The sequence below is a fragment of the Notamacropus eugenii genome, chromosome 5 (genome assembly GCF_028372415.1).
Source record: "Notamacropus eugenii isolate mMacEug1 chromosome 5, mMacEug1.pri_v2, whole genome shotgun sequence".
In the NCBI taxonomy this organism is placed as follows: Eukaryota; Metazoa; Chordata; class Mammalia; order Diprotodontia; family Macropodidae; genus Notamacropus; species Notamacropus eugenii.
In genome coordinates this window covers 452,275,647-452,293,151 of record NC_092876.1, presented here as the reverse complement: position 1 = coordinate 452,293,151, position 17,505 = coordinate 452,275,647, and the positions used below count along the sequence as shown (strand labels likewise).

The following is a 17,505-nucleotide window of genomic DNA, read 5'->3' as shown; positions in this document are numbered from 1 at the left end:
GCAAAACCCTGAAGTTCACAACAAAGAATAATGATCAAAAGATCCAATGAGAAACTGCAGTAAGTGACATTGTCTACAGAATGAGGCAAAGAGAAAAGGGATCCCTTGTACAAAGCCAGTACAAGTCCAACCAGAGATTGGGCACATGTAGCCTTCTAGGCTTTGAGTTCAGAGGTGGCAAGAGCTACATCTTTAGGCTTCCCCAGGAAGCCTACTGGTGAGGACATTAGAGATCCTGTCTAGTAGCAGTGACTAGCACGATGCAGACAGCCTTGTACCTAAACTAGAACAGTCTAGCTACAAGGGATCTGAGATCCAGAAGGTCTATGCTAAGATGCCAGAGAGGGTTCTGAATATTTAACATTTTAATACCAAAGATTCAAAAGGAACCTAACCTCAGGAGGTAGAAGTCAGCACAAGAATTTAGGGAACAGAAGGTGAGACCAAGCACCCCACACAACACCCACAATCATATTAGGAGTTGAGGCTTCACCCAGACACAGAACCCAAATTCAGGAACTAAAGCTGAAGAGATGAGTAGATCAAAGAAAATACTACCTAATATTCAAAGTATTGCAGATCTAACTCTATAATAACTGCAAATAGAGAAGAAAAAGAAAAAAAGGAATTGTCCATAGGGATTATACAAATACCTGGAGGAAAGAAGCAAAGGATAAAAGATAAAAGTTTTTATGGAAAGAACTAGAAGAATAATAAGTAGCTGAGAGGAGAAACTTGTCTAGGAGAGATCATTTAAGAAACCCTGGAGTCCGTGAAAATGAAGAAAAAAAGTCTGGACCCTATTTCAAGAAATCATAAATCACCTCTGCCTAGATCTATTAGAACAAGGAGGCAAAGTGAAGATAGAATCCACCAATCATGTCATGAAAGGAACCCCAGAAGGAATCATCCTAGTAATGTCATAATCAAGCTCCAGAGCTTATATGTCAGGAAAAAATACTGCAAGCATCTAGAAAGCATCAATTCAAATACCAACAACTGCAGTAAGGATTACACAAGATCTTGACAGCTTCTACTTAAAACCAAAGGAGACCTTGGAATGCAGTGTTCAAAAGAACAAAATACAGAGACTTGCAACCAAGAGTAGCTTACTCTGAAAAAACTGAGCATGATCTTATAGGAGGAAAAGAGTGGATTGTAAGGGCATAGAAGAGTTTTAAATATTTCTGGTGAAAAGATCAGAGCTGAACTTTAAAATACGAACACAAAGATCAAGAGAAACCAAGAAAGGTAAATTTAAGAAGCTCTATAGTGATGCAGTACTAACATTCTAATGGGGAAAGAAGAAGCAAGTGTCCCTCCAGAACATCACTTTCTTCAAAATATATTGAAGGAGTTAAATAATATAGGGGTCTCAAAGGTAGACAAATTCTATTCTGAGGGTAAAAGGAAAGATAAACTAGTGTAGAAAGGAAAAGAGACGAGTATAATTTGCTATTTTTCATAATTAAAGTACATGAGGTAACCTATATGGGCATCAGATCAATCACACTCTTATCTGAAATAGGGAAGAGAGAGTTGAATATAAGTACATAAGTCAAGGTAGAAATACATTAAGCTCAACAAGGAGAAAAGTGGGGCTGGGACTGAGGGAGGAGAATACCAGAGAGAAAATAGCAGCAAGTAAAACAAATTTTCCCATCCTGAAGGGAGGATTAAAATGTTGAGGGCGGGAAAGAAAGTATAAGAGGACTGACAACTGGCGGGTGGTTAAACAAGTAATAGTAAACGTCTATATAGCACATACAATTTGCCAGGCAGCACTGTGTAAAAATTACCTTGTTCGTTTCTCACATCTCTGGAAGGTATGTGGTATTATTATCCCCATTTTACAGTCGAGAAAACAGAGGTGAAGTCACTTGCCCAAGATCACACAGCTGGCAAGAATCTGAGACTGGATTGAACTCAGGTTTTCCTGGCTGCAGACCCAATAATAAATACTGCAATGGGATATAATTGCACCATAAGAAATGACAAAAGAGATGACAGAAAAGAATCTTAGCATGAGAGTGGAGAGGAAAACAGCTTTGAAAGACAAGGTCTGATCCAAGCAAGAACCAGCCACGGGTCTGGAGGGCCCGTGATGAAGCATGTTACTAACCTCCTGGCAGGGAAGTGAACACAAAATGCAGAGAAATGTGAACACTGTGTGGATTCATTTTCCTTGATTATGTTTTTGATATGAGCTCTTTTTCCTTTTTCTCTTTTAATTTAGGGGGATGTGATAAAGATACCCCCAAAAAGAGGACCTTTGTTTAAATGCACAAATGAGAATGAAAGGAAATTCAGAAGGAAGCAAAGATAAGCAGGACTGTTTTGAAAGTAACATGGAAAATTTATTATTTATACACACACGCATATATATGTATGTATACATATATGTATGTATATATGTATATATATATATACAAGCAGAATGAAATAGAGATTCAGGGTTACATGTAGAATCCTCTTTTTGTTTTCTGCTATTTATGTAGAAAAGCTCTTTTTAGGTGCTTTAGTTAAGAATTAGAAAATAAAATTTAAAAAAGAGTGTAGTCATCCACGATGAAGTTTTAATGTATAAACAAGATGTGTCTACACCAGGGGTGGGGAACCTGCGGCCTGGAGGCCACATGTGACCGTCTAGGTCCTTGGGTGCAGCCTTTTAGTTTTACAGAACAAATCCTTTTACTAAGGGGATTTGTTCTGTGAAGTTTGGGTTCAGTCAAAGAGCAGCCCTTGAGGACCTGGAGGGCCACATGTGGCCTCATGGCTGCAGGTTCCCCTCCCCTGGTCTATACCCTGTATTCCTTTTATGAGGTACAAGCTTCTTTAATTTGATCAAGAATCTACCCAAGCACCATTGGCTGAGCAAACAAGCGAGCTTCACTCCTGGGTGGTTTAAATAGTTTTGCCAGCTTGGAAACACTTTGTGGAGGATTCTTTTACTTTTATCAGAGAGAGGGAAAGATGTTCTAACATCAGTCATATCATTGAATTACTGGACCAGCAGGGGACCGTGTACCCAGCTGGGAGAAAGGTACAGCTGGGAAAAAAACATGCTTTCTCTCAGCGGAGAATAGTGGCTTTGAATTTAAGAAAAGAGACGAGATGAGGGACCCACCCATCAAAGACAGTGCAACATAGGGGAACTATAAGAGAACTCTGGTAAAAGAAAAAGTACTTCCAAACCAGGTAGTACAGGTATGTGTGTTACCTTTTTGTAGTATATGTAGCATGTGTGCCTCATTTCTACTGTACTTTAAGTTTGAATCCACTGTTTCAAAGAATTTTGTGTGTGTTTGTGGGTCAATGTGCAGTATTTTTTGGGAGGGAGGGATGAATTTCAACAGTAATTACTATACCGTCTTGGTAAATGCTTTTGCTAAAAACCTTTATTTAGCATACTGGTTGATTGTTGATCAAATATACACAGTGGGGACTTGTGAACTACAGTAAGAGGAGAAGCCATCCACAAGTTTAATTCTAGAACTCCAGGTAGCAGTTACCTTCTGGTGACCCAATTCAAATGTGTGAGTGTAATTTTGAGGAATAACCCAGTGGGAATATTACATGAGGATTGTCACAGATCTAGACATTTGTAAGATTTCATTAAAGATTCCTTTTATGAATGAAGAATACGACTGAGAGTTGCTAACTAAGAAGAATGAATAATTTGGTGAATCTACAAGTGATAACATTTCTGATGCTATACTTTCTCTCTACCCCCTTCCCTTCCTTTCTCCTACTTTTCCCATCTCCTTTCTGACAGTTTTTCTTGACTACCTATTCTACAATATTGTAGTCTATCATAGGATTTTGAAACTGGAAAGGTCCTTAGATGACCTGCATAGATTCATTCAGATGTGGTCTTATGTTAGTGATAATAATATTGATACCACCCTAGGTCAATTGAGTTCTTCACCGTCAAGTGGCAGAGGAGAGATCCATACCTAGACCCTTTGGCACCAGATCCAACACTCAGATGATTTCATTTATCCCTCTTGCCTCCTCTACTTATATGCCAATGGATCTGTTATTTCATTAATGGAGGTACTCCTTCCAACAGGTCACTCCACAGTCCATCAACACCATTTCACCCTGAGCGATTCTTGTTCCTATCCTAGAAATGCTCCAAAGAAGATTTGCTCAGTATGATATTGGTCTTCATCTAGGCCTTTTAACGTTTCTTGGGTAGCAGGGTAGGATTCAGGAGTCAAGAGCTCTCTCTATGTGAGAGCTACCTCTTTTTCTAGTCATACATTTCCCATGTGATTTTTTAATGCCATTTCTTACAGGAAAGTGATTGTTGATAATATAATGCAGTCTATTTATGTTTAGGTGTGGCCAGAACACTATCCTAACTATACTTCCCCACCCCATTCATATAAGTTATTCCAGTTTTTCCTTAAAGGAAAACCACAGGGCAGCTAGAGGGTATAGTGGGTAGAGTGCCAGGTCTGGAGTCAGAAAGATTCATTTTCCTGAGTTCAAATCTGGCCTCAGGTACTTCCTAGCCGTGTGTCCCTGGGCAAGTCAATTAATCCTATTTGCCTCAGTTTCCTCAACTGTAAAATGAGCTGGAGAAGTAAATGGCAGACCACTCCAGTGTCTTTGCCAAGAAAACCCCAGATGGGGTCACAAAGCATTAGACATGACTGAAAATGATTGAACAACAACATTGTTATCCTCCTCTAGGCTTAGGCTCATATTTCTCTCTTACCACCTAAGTATAAGATGGCCACAAGGAAATCCAGCCATGCTCTCACTTTTGGCTCATGAAAAACCAATGGGTAACATGTACAAAAATATTTATAGCAGCTCTCTTTGTGGTGGCCAAGAACTGGAAGTCGAGGGAATGCCCATCCATGGGGGAATGGTTGAACAAACTGTGGTTTATGAATGTAATGGAATACTATTGTGCTATAAGAAATGATGAACAGGAAGACTTCAGAGAGGCCTGGAAGGACTTATATGAACTGATGCTGAGTGAAAGGAGCAGAACCAGGAGAACATTATACACAGTAACAGCCACAGTGTGCGAGGACTGGTTTTGACTGACTTAGCCCTTCACAGCAATGCAAGGACCTAAAACACTCCCAAAGGACTCTTGGTGTAAAATGCCATCCACCTCCAGAGAAATAACCATGGAGTCAGAGCACAATGAAGCAGACTATCTTCTCTTTTGTTATGTTTGGTTTTGTTTAGTTTTTCTCATGGTTTCTCCCATTCGTTTTAATTCTTCTGTGTAACATGACTGATGTGAAAATGTGTTTAATTAGAATGTATGTGTAGAGCCCGTATAAGATTGCATGCCATCTTGGGGAGAGAGGAGGGAGAAGGGGGAGAAAATTTAAAACTTAAGGAAGTGATTGTTGAAAATTGAAAACAAATAAATAAGTAAATTTGGAAAATTTTTAAAAAATGGGGAAGTCACGCAAGGGAGCTTCACTCAAATGAATCTACTTGAGGCATACTCACTGCCAATCCTTGCTAAATATCACTCATCTTTGCCTAAGTAAATCCCTTTTTACTAAATCTTGAATGACTCACTGGTGCCTTATTCTGCTCTAGTATCAAACCTAAACTAGTAGGGGACTAGACAGACTCAAGGCCAACCCAGGACACCAGGTCATCCTCAGTTCTCGTACTTTAGAGACACAGATTTTGTAGCAAAGATAGTACACCTGTGGACCAGCATTTACTGAGTTCTTCAAGGCCATCAGGGCTGGTTCAGTTCTGGGGTCGCAAACTTTCATAGATTGAATGGCCTAGGGCATCCAGGCTGATTATTCCTTCTCCCAAGGAGAACTTCCCATTTTGTCTTCTCCATCCTGATTTGTGATATGTGGGGCCTAACTGTTGGAGGCCCCTAGCTTTCTGGCCATGTCTACTTGACTACTCTGAAGCCTCTAGGCTAGAGTACTCTGAGGCCATGAGAATTTGGAGGCCTTCCAGGGCTGTGCCTGCCATACCATCCCTCCTCTGCCTGGACATCCCCTACTTGGTACCCATAGATTTTGGTGTATTGCCTCTTTCCTTTCTAGACGAGAAGAATGTTGTCATTACAGTTTCTCTATTTCTCAATCATTATTCAGCCTGGAACTCTTTTATCTTTTTCTGGAGTATGCATGTGAGAATTTGGCTGTTCTGTTCCGTTTTACATCGCCGTTTTGACCAGAATTCCCCCCTATTAGATTTTAACCTACCTAAAGTCAACAACTTTGTCTTTTTTTAAAAACTTATTCTCCCTAGAACCATGATGATTGTATTTGTATAGATTTGCATAGATTTTGTATAGATTGGGAAATCGGGGGTCTGAATTAAATGCCGGTGTGTAACAACAGAATAGTCTTCTTGGGCCATGGTGGGACCTGGGAGGTTCTCCTTTGGGCAGTCAGTCAGGGAGCCTAATATGGGTTCACAGGTAAGTCTATGTCAATTCTGACTTTTCTTTCCTTCTTTAGTCCACTCCTTTGTAGCAAAAATTTGCACAGAATGCAACAAAAATCATCTTATCCTTATCCTTAACCTTATAAAAAGACAGACATTAATAAACAAGGTCTACAGGGGCAGGAAACACCCAAGAGTTTGAATGAGAGTTCATCTGGTGGATACAAGGCAGGTAAGACAGAGGAGAGAAGAAATAAACTGAAGTTTATTGTTCCACAGAGCAGCAAATAGGTACACCCCAGTACACAGCAAGGTCTATGGAAGTAGATTACTCATTAAGTGGACTGATAAGTCAGACAAGGTTCCTATGGCTCATGATAATATTCATTTCAGGGTAGTAACACAGACTCACCATTGGTGCACATTCACCCTACATCCTTCTCTCCATCCAGAACAAACCTCCCATGATCCTTCAGGCCCTCCTTCCATGTACAAAAAAATGATACTTGCAATCAGCCCCTTTGCTGATAAGGAGCTACGTCTGTAATCTCTACAGGCACTTTCAGTGTTAAGTGTAGGTCCCCTTTTGTGGGATTTGCCTAGGAGGATTTTTACTAGCTATTTTTGACAGTGATATTTCTGATCCAGTTCCTGATAATAACCAAACCCATCCAAAAGTTAATTTTGTTTCTTGTTTTCCTCAATGACTTTTTTTTCAGTAAGTACGTAATGATTTTTTTTTTACTGACAATTGATACAACAAGGAAACATAAAAAGTTTCACATCTGCTCGCACATTTTCGAGTATATTCCATCTTTCTGGATTAAGAGGAAGGAAGTTAGGACTTTGGATGAAATAGCTGTTGGTAGAGGAATTCTGAACATCTGAGACATGGAGATGACTGGGGGACATGGGAGGGGGATAGACATGATGCTGATTTTTTTTAGGGTATCATTAAACATTTTTGGAAACAAACTACTAAATTATACATTAGGCAATGAAAAAAATCCTTAGTGTATCTGAGTTTGTCTATTAGCAAAGTTTAGCAAATTGATATTCTATTTTTATGTTCTGTATCTTGCTCTGACAATGACTGTCTCTTACTTCTAAAGCAGCAGTTCTCAGTTTTAAGAGTGGGGAAGACTGGCATCATCCAAGTAATTCAATAGCATATCTGGTATACCATACCATACTATACCCATGCCATGCCATGCCATGCCATACCATACTATACCATACAATGCAATACTGCAATAGTATTATTAGTGACAATGGCTATCAAGCCCTGAAAGTTATAGATCATTCATATACTAAAGACTAGACCTTGAGCCCATTATAAATAATGTAATATAAATTTTACAAATCAGTTAATCAATCAACAAGCATTTACTAAATTCTTATTATGTACCAAGCCCTATGCTAAATGCCAGTAATACATTTTTAAAAAGTCAAAACAGTTTCTGTCTTCACAGAGCTTATATCCAAATATGAGATTGCATATATATGTATGTATGCATGTACATATTCAAAACACAAAGAATAGAGGAAAGCTAACATTAGAGGGAATGGCTGCTGGGGAAGGGGAAGAGACCAAGAAAGACCTCCTGTAACAGGTAACACAAACTGAGTCTTAAAGAAAACCAAGAATTCCAAGAGTTGGATATAGGAAAGGGCAGCATCCTAGGCATGGGGAAAGGATACTGCAGAATCATGGAAATGGGAGCTGAAGTACCCTATAAGAAGAAAAACAAGTAAAGTGTGAGGGCTAGATTGTAGAATGCATGGAGTGGCGTAGAACATGAGAAGATTAGGAAGGTAGCAAACAACCAGATTATGAAGAGCTTTAGATGACAAAGGACTTTATATTTGATTCTGAATGCAATAAGAAGCCATTGGAACTCTGGGGTCAGACCTTTTCTGGTTTGGTCTGAATTAGGAAAATCATTTTAGTAGCTGAATGAAGGCTGGATTGCAGTAGGGAAAAACAAAGTAGGGAGACCAATTGGGAAGGCTGTTACCTTCTAGGTGAGAGGTGAGAGCTTGAATAGGTGGGGGCTGTGAGAGTCAAGAGAAGGGGAATTCAGAATCATAGGACCTTTATCTGAATTTTCTAAACACTGTAAGTGTGAGCTTAACATATGCTAGTAATATTCTCTGGAGCTTAGTTTCTGCATATATCACATGAGAAGCTCTCAATTCTGAATTGTATGATCCAAGGTCGATTAACAAATGGAATAAAAAAGTGGACTGGTTATACAATGTACATTAGCAATGGTAGTTACAGTTATGTGACACTTTCTAATTGTACTTTAATGATAGTAGCTTGCATTTATATAGCATTTTAAGGCTTACAAAGTACTTCATATATTATCTTTTTTCTAAAAGTCAATTTTATTTTATTTTCAGTTATGAATTCCTCTCTCCCTCCTCCCCTCCCCCACCCAAGAAGAAGGTAAGAATTCTGTATATGTGTGTATCTCATGATATAATATATACATAATTAGATGATGTGTGCATCTCACTATATATGTCAAATTAGATAATATGCTATTAGCACTACATGTGCATCATCTAATTTGATCCTTAGAACCACCTTGTGAGGCAGGTGTTACTATTATCCTCATTTTACAGATGAAGGTTTAGAGAAGTGAGAAGGCTTATTCAGGGTCCCACAGCTAGTATGAGTATGAGCCCAGATTTGAACTCTGGTCTTCCTAATTCCAAGTCCATCTCTCTAGCCAAGGTTCCACTTATCTATCTTACAACAATTCTCTGAGGTCTGCAGTATAGGTATTATTATCCTCATTTTTCAGATGAGTAAATGGAGCCTCAAACAGGTTAAGTAAGCTACCCAGAATCATAAAGTTAGTTTTAGAACTAGGACTTGTAACCAGATCATCAGACTCCAAGTCTGTCAGCTTCTCAGGGACAATGAGATGCTTGAGGGTTGGAGATGAGAGCGAGCCCAGGAAGGGCATTCTATGCACAACATACTCCCCTAGACCCATTTTGCTTCTGTATAGAACAGCTGAGGGGAGCAAAAACTAATTGACACCATAATTTCTATTACACTATTTAGAGATGCTGGAAAGTAGGAACACTAGTGGCACATGAGTGGTTCGGTGGACACAAAATCGAGTCATTGTTGTGTGTGTGAAAGAACCCTGGGTAAACATCGGTGGAATGAATTCAAGAGAGAGAGTGGTAGAGATAGGAGGCACTGGGCAGCAGCAACCACAGAATTTACCTTGAGTTTCCATCATTCTGCAATTTTGGGAGGGCTTCTATTCATGGGTTCTTTTTTCACTCTGGGTTTGTGGCTTAGGTAGCTCCAGTGACCCCTACTTGTAGTAAGCCAGAGCTGGGGAAGCAAGATACCCCCTTGTTAGGTATGGTTGGACCCAGTCTAGCGTTGTCCATACAGATTATACCAGTTGAGCTTGTATCACAAACTCAACTACTTTGCCTAAATGTGTACTTACTAATGTCTTATTTTTACTGTATGTATTGTCTTTTCCATTCGAATATAAGCTCAGTGAGAGAAGAGATCATCTCATTCTTTGTACTTGTATCCCTTACACCTAGTACACAGTAGTAGCTTGATATATAGTAGGTACTTAATAAATACTTGTTGGTTAATTTTTTTATAACAAAAAGTGCTGCTATAAATATTTTTGTGCATATGGGTCCTTTCCTTTTTCCCTTGATTTATGGGGTATATGTCTAGTAATAATGACAGTAGGTATCATTTATATTCCATGTTAAGGTTTCCAAAATATTTACAAATATCATCTCCTTTTATTTTCACAACAACCCTGAGAGGGGGTGCTATTATTATCCTTATTTTATATATGAGGAAACTGAGGCAAACAGAGGCTATAACTTGCCTGGAGTTGGAGGTAATAAATGTCTAAGGCCAGATTTGAACTCAGGAAGAGAGGGAGAAAGGCAGAAGGGAAGGCAGGAAGGTAGGAAAGCAAGAAGAAAGGAAGGAAAGAAAAAGGGAAGGAAGGAAATAAAAAAGGAAAGAAGGGAGGAAGGAAGCAAAGTAGGAAGGAAAGAAAGAAGGAAGGGAGAGAGGGAGGGAGGGAGGGAGGAAGAAAGGGAGAAAGGGTAGAAAGAAGAAAGAGAAGACTATTTATTAATAATCTCCTATGTGCCAGGTACTGTGTCAAGCACTTAAATATTATCTCATTTGATCCATGTCGTTTCTTTCTGGTGATGCCACCTGGGTAAAAAGAGGGCCTTTCTCTTGAGATTTATGATCTCTGTGTCTTCACTTGGAAGACCCTTCTTTCTTGACTTCTCTGGGAGGTCAGCATCACCATCACAAGACACACAGCAAAGTATAGTATATAGAAAGGCATATGATGACACATACCTATTTTGCCATCAAGGGAGGGAGTCTCAGAGCATAAAAGATGCACAGTTTAAATGAACTGAAGGCACACAGTCTTATGAGATTCCATTATCTTGCAACCTGTTCAAAGCATTGATCTATTTATGCTGAGAGCTTAACTCCTTTGGCTCAAACCCTAATAGAGTCCTGAGGTTCTTTTCTTGCTAGGTGAAGTCCAAGGGCAGGCTTTACTTTCTCTCAGGTGTAGGAGTGTTCTGGGAAAGCAGTATCTTTTCCAGGTAGACAATCTGGAAACCAAAACTTTGCTTTCAGATCAAACCTGCTCTCCTCCTATTCCATCTGAATCTCAACCTGATATATCCAGAATTCTGTCTGCAGAACTTTTCTGAGTTAGTTTCTCTGATCTGGCATATAGCTTCCTGCTTAGCTCTTTCTCAATCTCCCCGACCTCTCTATTCCGACCTGGTCTAAAGCCCCTACAGTTTATGCATCTGCCCTTTAGATTCAACATGAGGGATCCTAATCCTCCATCCAGGGATCACTGTACAGTCTTCAAAGACTTTTAAAAAGATGCATAATCTTACCAGATCAGAAGTAGAGGGGAGAAAGTAAATGTAATGATATCGTTTCCTTTCCTTTCTCTTCTAAGTAGAGCTTCTGGATGAAGTTCTTCCTTTTCTTTCCCTGACTATGTTCCAAAATCAAAGCTCTCCTCCAGGAGAGTTGAGAGGTTGTAGTCACTTACACATTCTCTTCCTTCTCCCTCTCGGTTTGGAATTAGTGGTTCTGAAGACCTTATCTCAAGGTATCAAGATAATGGAACCCTTGGAGAGGTACCAATCTGTAACCTGATTCCATCTTTTTGTAGGTAGAGTTCACCTTTTTGTGTGTCTGCTACATCTTTAGGGTTATTGTTAAGATTTGCAATTCATTATTTAGAGACATTTCAAAAATAGAATTACATGTTCAGGATGTTGCAAATTTCACTGAAAGTCAACGTATAAAATATTTAATTAAATGCCACACACACACACACATATATATATGTATATATATATATATACACCCTCTCCACCTTCTTAAGGAAAGTAATTTTTTTTGATTGAGTGAGATTCAGCTAATCTTAGATTCTATACTCCCACAGACTTTGTACTTGGGAAAGGGAGTCAACTGAGTTCTAGAATACCTTCCCAGCTCAGTGTTGGCAATATGGGAGTTGTAACTCCATGTGTTCATCGTTTCATCATTGTTTCTTCCCCAAAATAAAAGCAGCATAACTGCTAAAACCTCTAAAACTTAACTGGAGCCTAATCCCTTCCATTCAAATCAGACTATAAGTATTTTTGGCAAGAGAATTGTTAGTTTTGTGTGTGTGTGTGTGTGTGTGTGTGTGTGTGTGTGTGTGTGCGTGCGCTATAGTGTAAATTTTTATTTCTGATGTTCCTGATAATTTACTTATACACTTTCATAAAAATCAGATATTCCCTCATTGACATTTGATTAAAAATGATTTATCCCATTAGTTTCAGTAAGGGTCTTTTTTTGTTTGTTTACAGTATCTCATGGGAATACTTGATCTATGCCATCCTTTGTCTACTACAGTTAACCATGGGTGAACAAGGTTTCAAAACCAGTGGCTATCCAAACTTCTTTCCCATTGCTATTTAACCAGGGGAAGTTCTCAAATCATTGGAACTCACCTTTAGCTAGGGTGGTCTCCTTAGTCTACATGACACATGCCATATTCATTCTTTCCATTCCAATTTCCTAATACTATTTCCATCATCTTATGGAAATTCCCTTTTCTCTCCATCTATCCAAATCTTACTTGTCTTTCAAAGGTCAATTTACATCCCACATTCCCTAACCACGCCAAGGCCACACGGGTCTCTCCAGTCTCTAAATTTCTCTAGAACTTATTGCCTATATCGCTCACTTTGGCAATCAATCATGTTTTATTGTTACTTCATAGTTTTCCATTTTAGCTTATTTCCTTACTGTTCACTTAATTGTTTGATTCTAGAATCACAGATTTAGGAGCCAGAAAGGGACAATTTTACACATGAGGAAACTGAGAGATTAAATGATTTGTCCAAAATCCTACAGGCAATAGCAGAATGAGGATTTGGATGATCCAAAATCTAGTGTTCTTTTTGCCACACTATTTGGAGAGCAGCTTGTCTCTCCATTGTACAGTCTTACAGGGAATACGGTCCTTTCACTTAAAACATCCTCAGTGCCTAGCACTGTGATGAGTGAATGAATGTATCTGTTCAGCAGATGCCTAATTTGTTCACCTTTAAGACATACTGTTAATACTGACCCTTTGTTCTACACATTGCATGCTGATTATTGAGAATAATATAAGAATGTGCTCTTATCGTTATTATTCTTTTGTGCTTTGACCCTGAAGCATCATCTACAAATGCTAAGAGTGTAACTTAGATGATGAAATGCCTTCCCTGTTTTCATCTGCTTGTCTTTGGTGTCTTTCAAGGCAGCCAACATTCTGTGAATAAGATGAAGTACGGCCTCACCTGGTGTTCCCAAGCGGGCCTGAGCAATGGTCAATTTTTCATGGGGGGCTTGGCACTGGCAGCTGGTTTCATCTGCAAATGGGGCAGGTGCAGTCAGGGTCTAGAAGGGAAAAAGAAAAAGGGAATACACGCTGACAAAGTTCCCTTGCAAACTAACTTCCCTTTGCAACTTCTCTGGTACACAGGTGAGGGGAGAAAAATACTATTATTAGAAAGTCAACTATAATATTTCTATAAAGGATATGAGCAGGACTGGTACTGAGTGCTGGGCTTTCTTGGCATAAACTCCAATTATCACTTGTATGTCAGTGAGCTTCGGTTTTAACATTTTGATAAAAATCTAAATAGCCAAAGTCGCTAGCTTCTTGGGGATCCATAAATGGAAGAAATTTTCATACTCTTGAGTTCTACACATACTCATGGGCACTCAAATGAAAAACCTCTTTAATAAATAGACAAAAACAAACCAACAAACGAAACCAGTCTGGCAAATATCAATTTTGCTGTCATATTGCATGCATTCTGATTCTTTTGCATATCTTCCCCTCTCTGGGTTAAAACTGCAAAATTCACACTAATTCTGGTCCATGGGATATAACTGCTTTCAGAAAAGCAGATGAGTTTCTCCTGGGATACCTGGCTCAGGTTGGGTTCAGTTGGTTGAGGTGTTGTAGAGATGAGCTAATAGAGTCAATCGCTTGGAAACCCACTCAAAAAAGTGGTATTGCACTTTTGAATCCAACTACTTAAATAAGAATTTCATTACCTCAGGTCATGGAATTAAGCAAAGGCAACACTGGTTTTACAATCTTAGGAATTATGACCGAAACTGAGTGGTTCTATGTGCTTTATTTTAATCTCTCTAAAGTTCTCTGATTGAAACAATATGAGTATTCCCTCCACCCATACAGATTGCAACCCCCTAATATGTGATTTCATGGGTTGTTGTGACCAGACAATTCTTCATCTGTTTGCTAACCTTTTGGTAAGACCAGTGCATGGGGCAGCTAGGTGGATAGAGTGCTGGCCCTGAATACAGGAAGACATGTTCCTGAGTTCAAATCTGGCCTCAGACACTTACTAGCTGTGTGACCCTGGGCAAGTCATTTAACTGTGCCTCAGTTTCTCATCTGTAAAATGAACTGGAGAGGGAAATGACAAAGCACTCCAGTGACTCTGTCAAGAAAATCCCAAATGGGGTCATGAAGAGTGAGACGTAACTGAAACAACTTGAACAACAAGGTTATGTATATATATGTAATCTTCTCAATGTGTCCTAAAGAAATGCCAATTATAAGTCAGTCATTCCTTTTTCTTGTCATATTTTCACCTATCTGTGCCCCATAGAGGATCTTCTCCTACTCCTTTAACATTGTAGTTGGAGGTATGTATCAGTGGCTTGGATAAAGCCATAAATGGCATGCTCATCAGATTTACAGATGACAGACAGCCAAGAGCGATAGCAAGAACAGAGGAGGAGATGGTCAGGATCTGAAAATACTGACAAGTTAAAAGGAAGACACTGTCATATCATGGAAAGAATGTAGGATTTGGAATCAGAGAAAATCCATTCAAATACCAGCTCTGCCACTTCCTTTCTGTGAGACATTCCTTAGATGTAGCCATGCATAGCATGCTTCATTAGGGTATGCACACAAGGACTTCCATTTTTCATTTCTTTAAGCTGAATAATTATTGAATACTCAAATCAAACTTAAGAAATGAAAGCTTGTCAATTTAATTTTTTAAAAAAATAACCAAGGAACTACTTTAAAATATGAATTCAAAAAAATGAGATGCAAAACACCAATTTTATTTGGCACTCAGGCATGTGCCTGAGCACATTTAGCACAACACTATATGTAAACCTGTGTCTCTAAATCTGTTTCCCTTGCAAAATAAAGATATTGGAGATTATTCAAGGGTCTCTTCCAGATTTAAATTTATGATCCTAAGAGCCCCAAACTTTGCCAATTTGGCAGCATCCTTGATACTTCCCTTTGCCTCTTTCCTCACATTCAATCAGTTTCCAAGTCTTGTCAATTCTACCTTCGCAACATATGTGTCATTAGTCCTGTCTCTTCTGGACATTGCCTAGTTCAAGGTTTCATCACCTCTCACCTAGACTATAGCAAATCTCTCCTTTGAACTACTAGTTTACAGTCTTTCCTCTCTACATTTAATCCTCCACACCATCACCAAAATCATTTTACCCTTAAAGCGCATTCAAGACCCTTCTTAGTTTGGCACCAGCCTTCCTTTCTGGGCTTATTTAAAATTATTCCCCTCCATATGCTTTGTGTTTCAGCCAAAATGCCTTATTTGCTTCATCTCACTTCCACACCTTTGCACATGATAGTAATCACCTCCTACCTCGTCTGTGCCTCAGAACCTGTGACTTCCTTCCAGACTCAGCTCCTATGTCACCTCCAAAAGGAAGCCTTTCCCAGTTAGGGTTCTCTTCCTCCTCAAATTATCATTCTCTTCTTATCTATTTTCATATTGTATCCTCCCAATGAAATGTAAGTTCTTTGAGAACAAGGATTGTTTTTCATTTTGTCTTTCTATCCCCCAGCATACAGTGTCTTGCTCATACCTCCCTCCCTCTTTTTTAATCCAGTTCTAGGAAACTCCATCCTTCCACCAATACCAATTGACAGCTTGCTTATCAATTCTAATCTTGGATCTTCTGTGGAACCTTGAATAAAGCACTTAACATCCCTGAGTCACACTTTCCTCATTTACAAAATTGGGGAGGGGAGGTTGTATCACATGGCCTCTGAGGTCACTTTCACCCCTGGATCTGACATCCTATGGTAAGTACAAATTAACTTGAACAAACAAAAAAGTATAAAATAAGGTAAAAATTATACAGGCATTCAATCTCTGTGTGTAGGCATATATGTATATATATATCTATATGTATAAATATACACATGTATGTCCAGTAAGCATATCTATGCTCATGATTTTTTTAAAGTTTATTTTGGGTTTGGAAATTAATTATTTTTGGACAATGAGAAATAAAGAGTAGATCTTGAGATGGGTCACTGGTCCAATAGCTTCTTGGGCCGCACTATTTCAAATGTGCTAAGAAAACCCGGAATAGCCAGATGGCCCTGAGAGCATACTAACTAGAATCTCTGGAGTGGAAGATTAAGAGGTTCGTTCCAAGGCCTTGTGCAAACAGAATGTTCATTCTTTTGTGCACTCAGAGGAAGAGATGCTTGTGAAAATGGGAAATATAATATTAGGTTATGCCCAGAAGGTAGGAAACAAAATATAATTTCCAAATGTGTGCTGGGAGTGGGCAAGGGGAGGGCGTGGGAGGAAAGAAGACTGACTTAAAAATTAAGTATTATGCTTTTGAAGGCAATTAGCCATTACAGACAAATTTTTAAATAGCTCCTATGAATATCTAAAATTTGTACCTTTTTTTCAAAAAATATATCACCAATCATAAATTACTATTTTCATTTCAAAGCTTCAAAAAATTTCTTTAGGAAATGTTTGAGCCCAAAAGGTGATTTTTCTTCTCATAAGTTATTATAGTTACAGAAATTAAAATTTTTTCAAGTGCTGTCATCTCCATTTTCATCCTTTGAGTAATCCTGTGAGATAGGCAGGGTTAGCTACCTCATTTTCCAGATGAAGAAACTAAGAAAAGGTGGTTGTGATTACCTCAATCTCCCTATGATTAAAACAACATATATTATATATAGACTTTACGTAAGGTTTTCCTGAAAAGAAGCAAGGAAGCCATCTTCTGAATGCAACTGTCCAGAGGACTGGGAGTATTAAAAGTCTCGAGGTCCAGAGCTCTGCTTCTCCTGCTAACCCATTGGGTCCTTGCCAATGAAGAATGCCATTTTGCCTGGTTCACTGATGAAAGAGACACATGTAATTGGACCTTGGTGGCCATTAATCCAATAACTGGAGATACCATGAAAAATGGGGGTCCTCACAATCCTACCCATAGGCAGAGCTTCAAGCCACATAGCTAAAATGCAGGAGAGATTTGAGGTACAGAGCAGATAAGATTTTCATCTACGCTAATTCTTAGGCAGTGACCACATCTGACTGAGTAGTCTGGGCTTTGGAGAGAACAGAAATGGAAAAAGATTCTCCCCTTTCAAGAATTTTGCTGATATCTCTCTCCACTCTTTGGACTAGCTGTCTGTGGGACATGTTAGTGCCTACTGGAAATACTAT

General features: G+C 39.0%; 1 protein-coding gene across 2 annotated transcripts in view; it reads right to left on the bottom strand.

Annotated features, from left to right (window-relative positions):
* PCYT1B (phosphate cytidylyltransferase 1B, choline) overlaps positions 1 to 17,505 on the bottom strand; it is a 105,842-nt gene that overhangs the window by 56,674 nt on the left and 31,663 nt on the right. For both annotated transcript variants that reach the window (XM_072615239.1, XM_072615238.1), the window contains exon 2: positions 13,294 to 13,393. In XM_072615239.1, the coding sequence (XP_072471340.1) occupies positions 13,294 to 13,393 (100 nt within the window). The remainder of the gene's footprint in view (positions 1 to 13,293; positions 13,394 to 17,505) is intronic.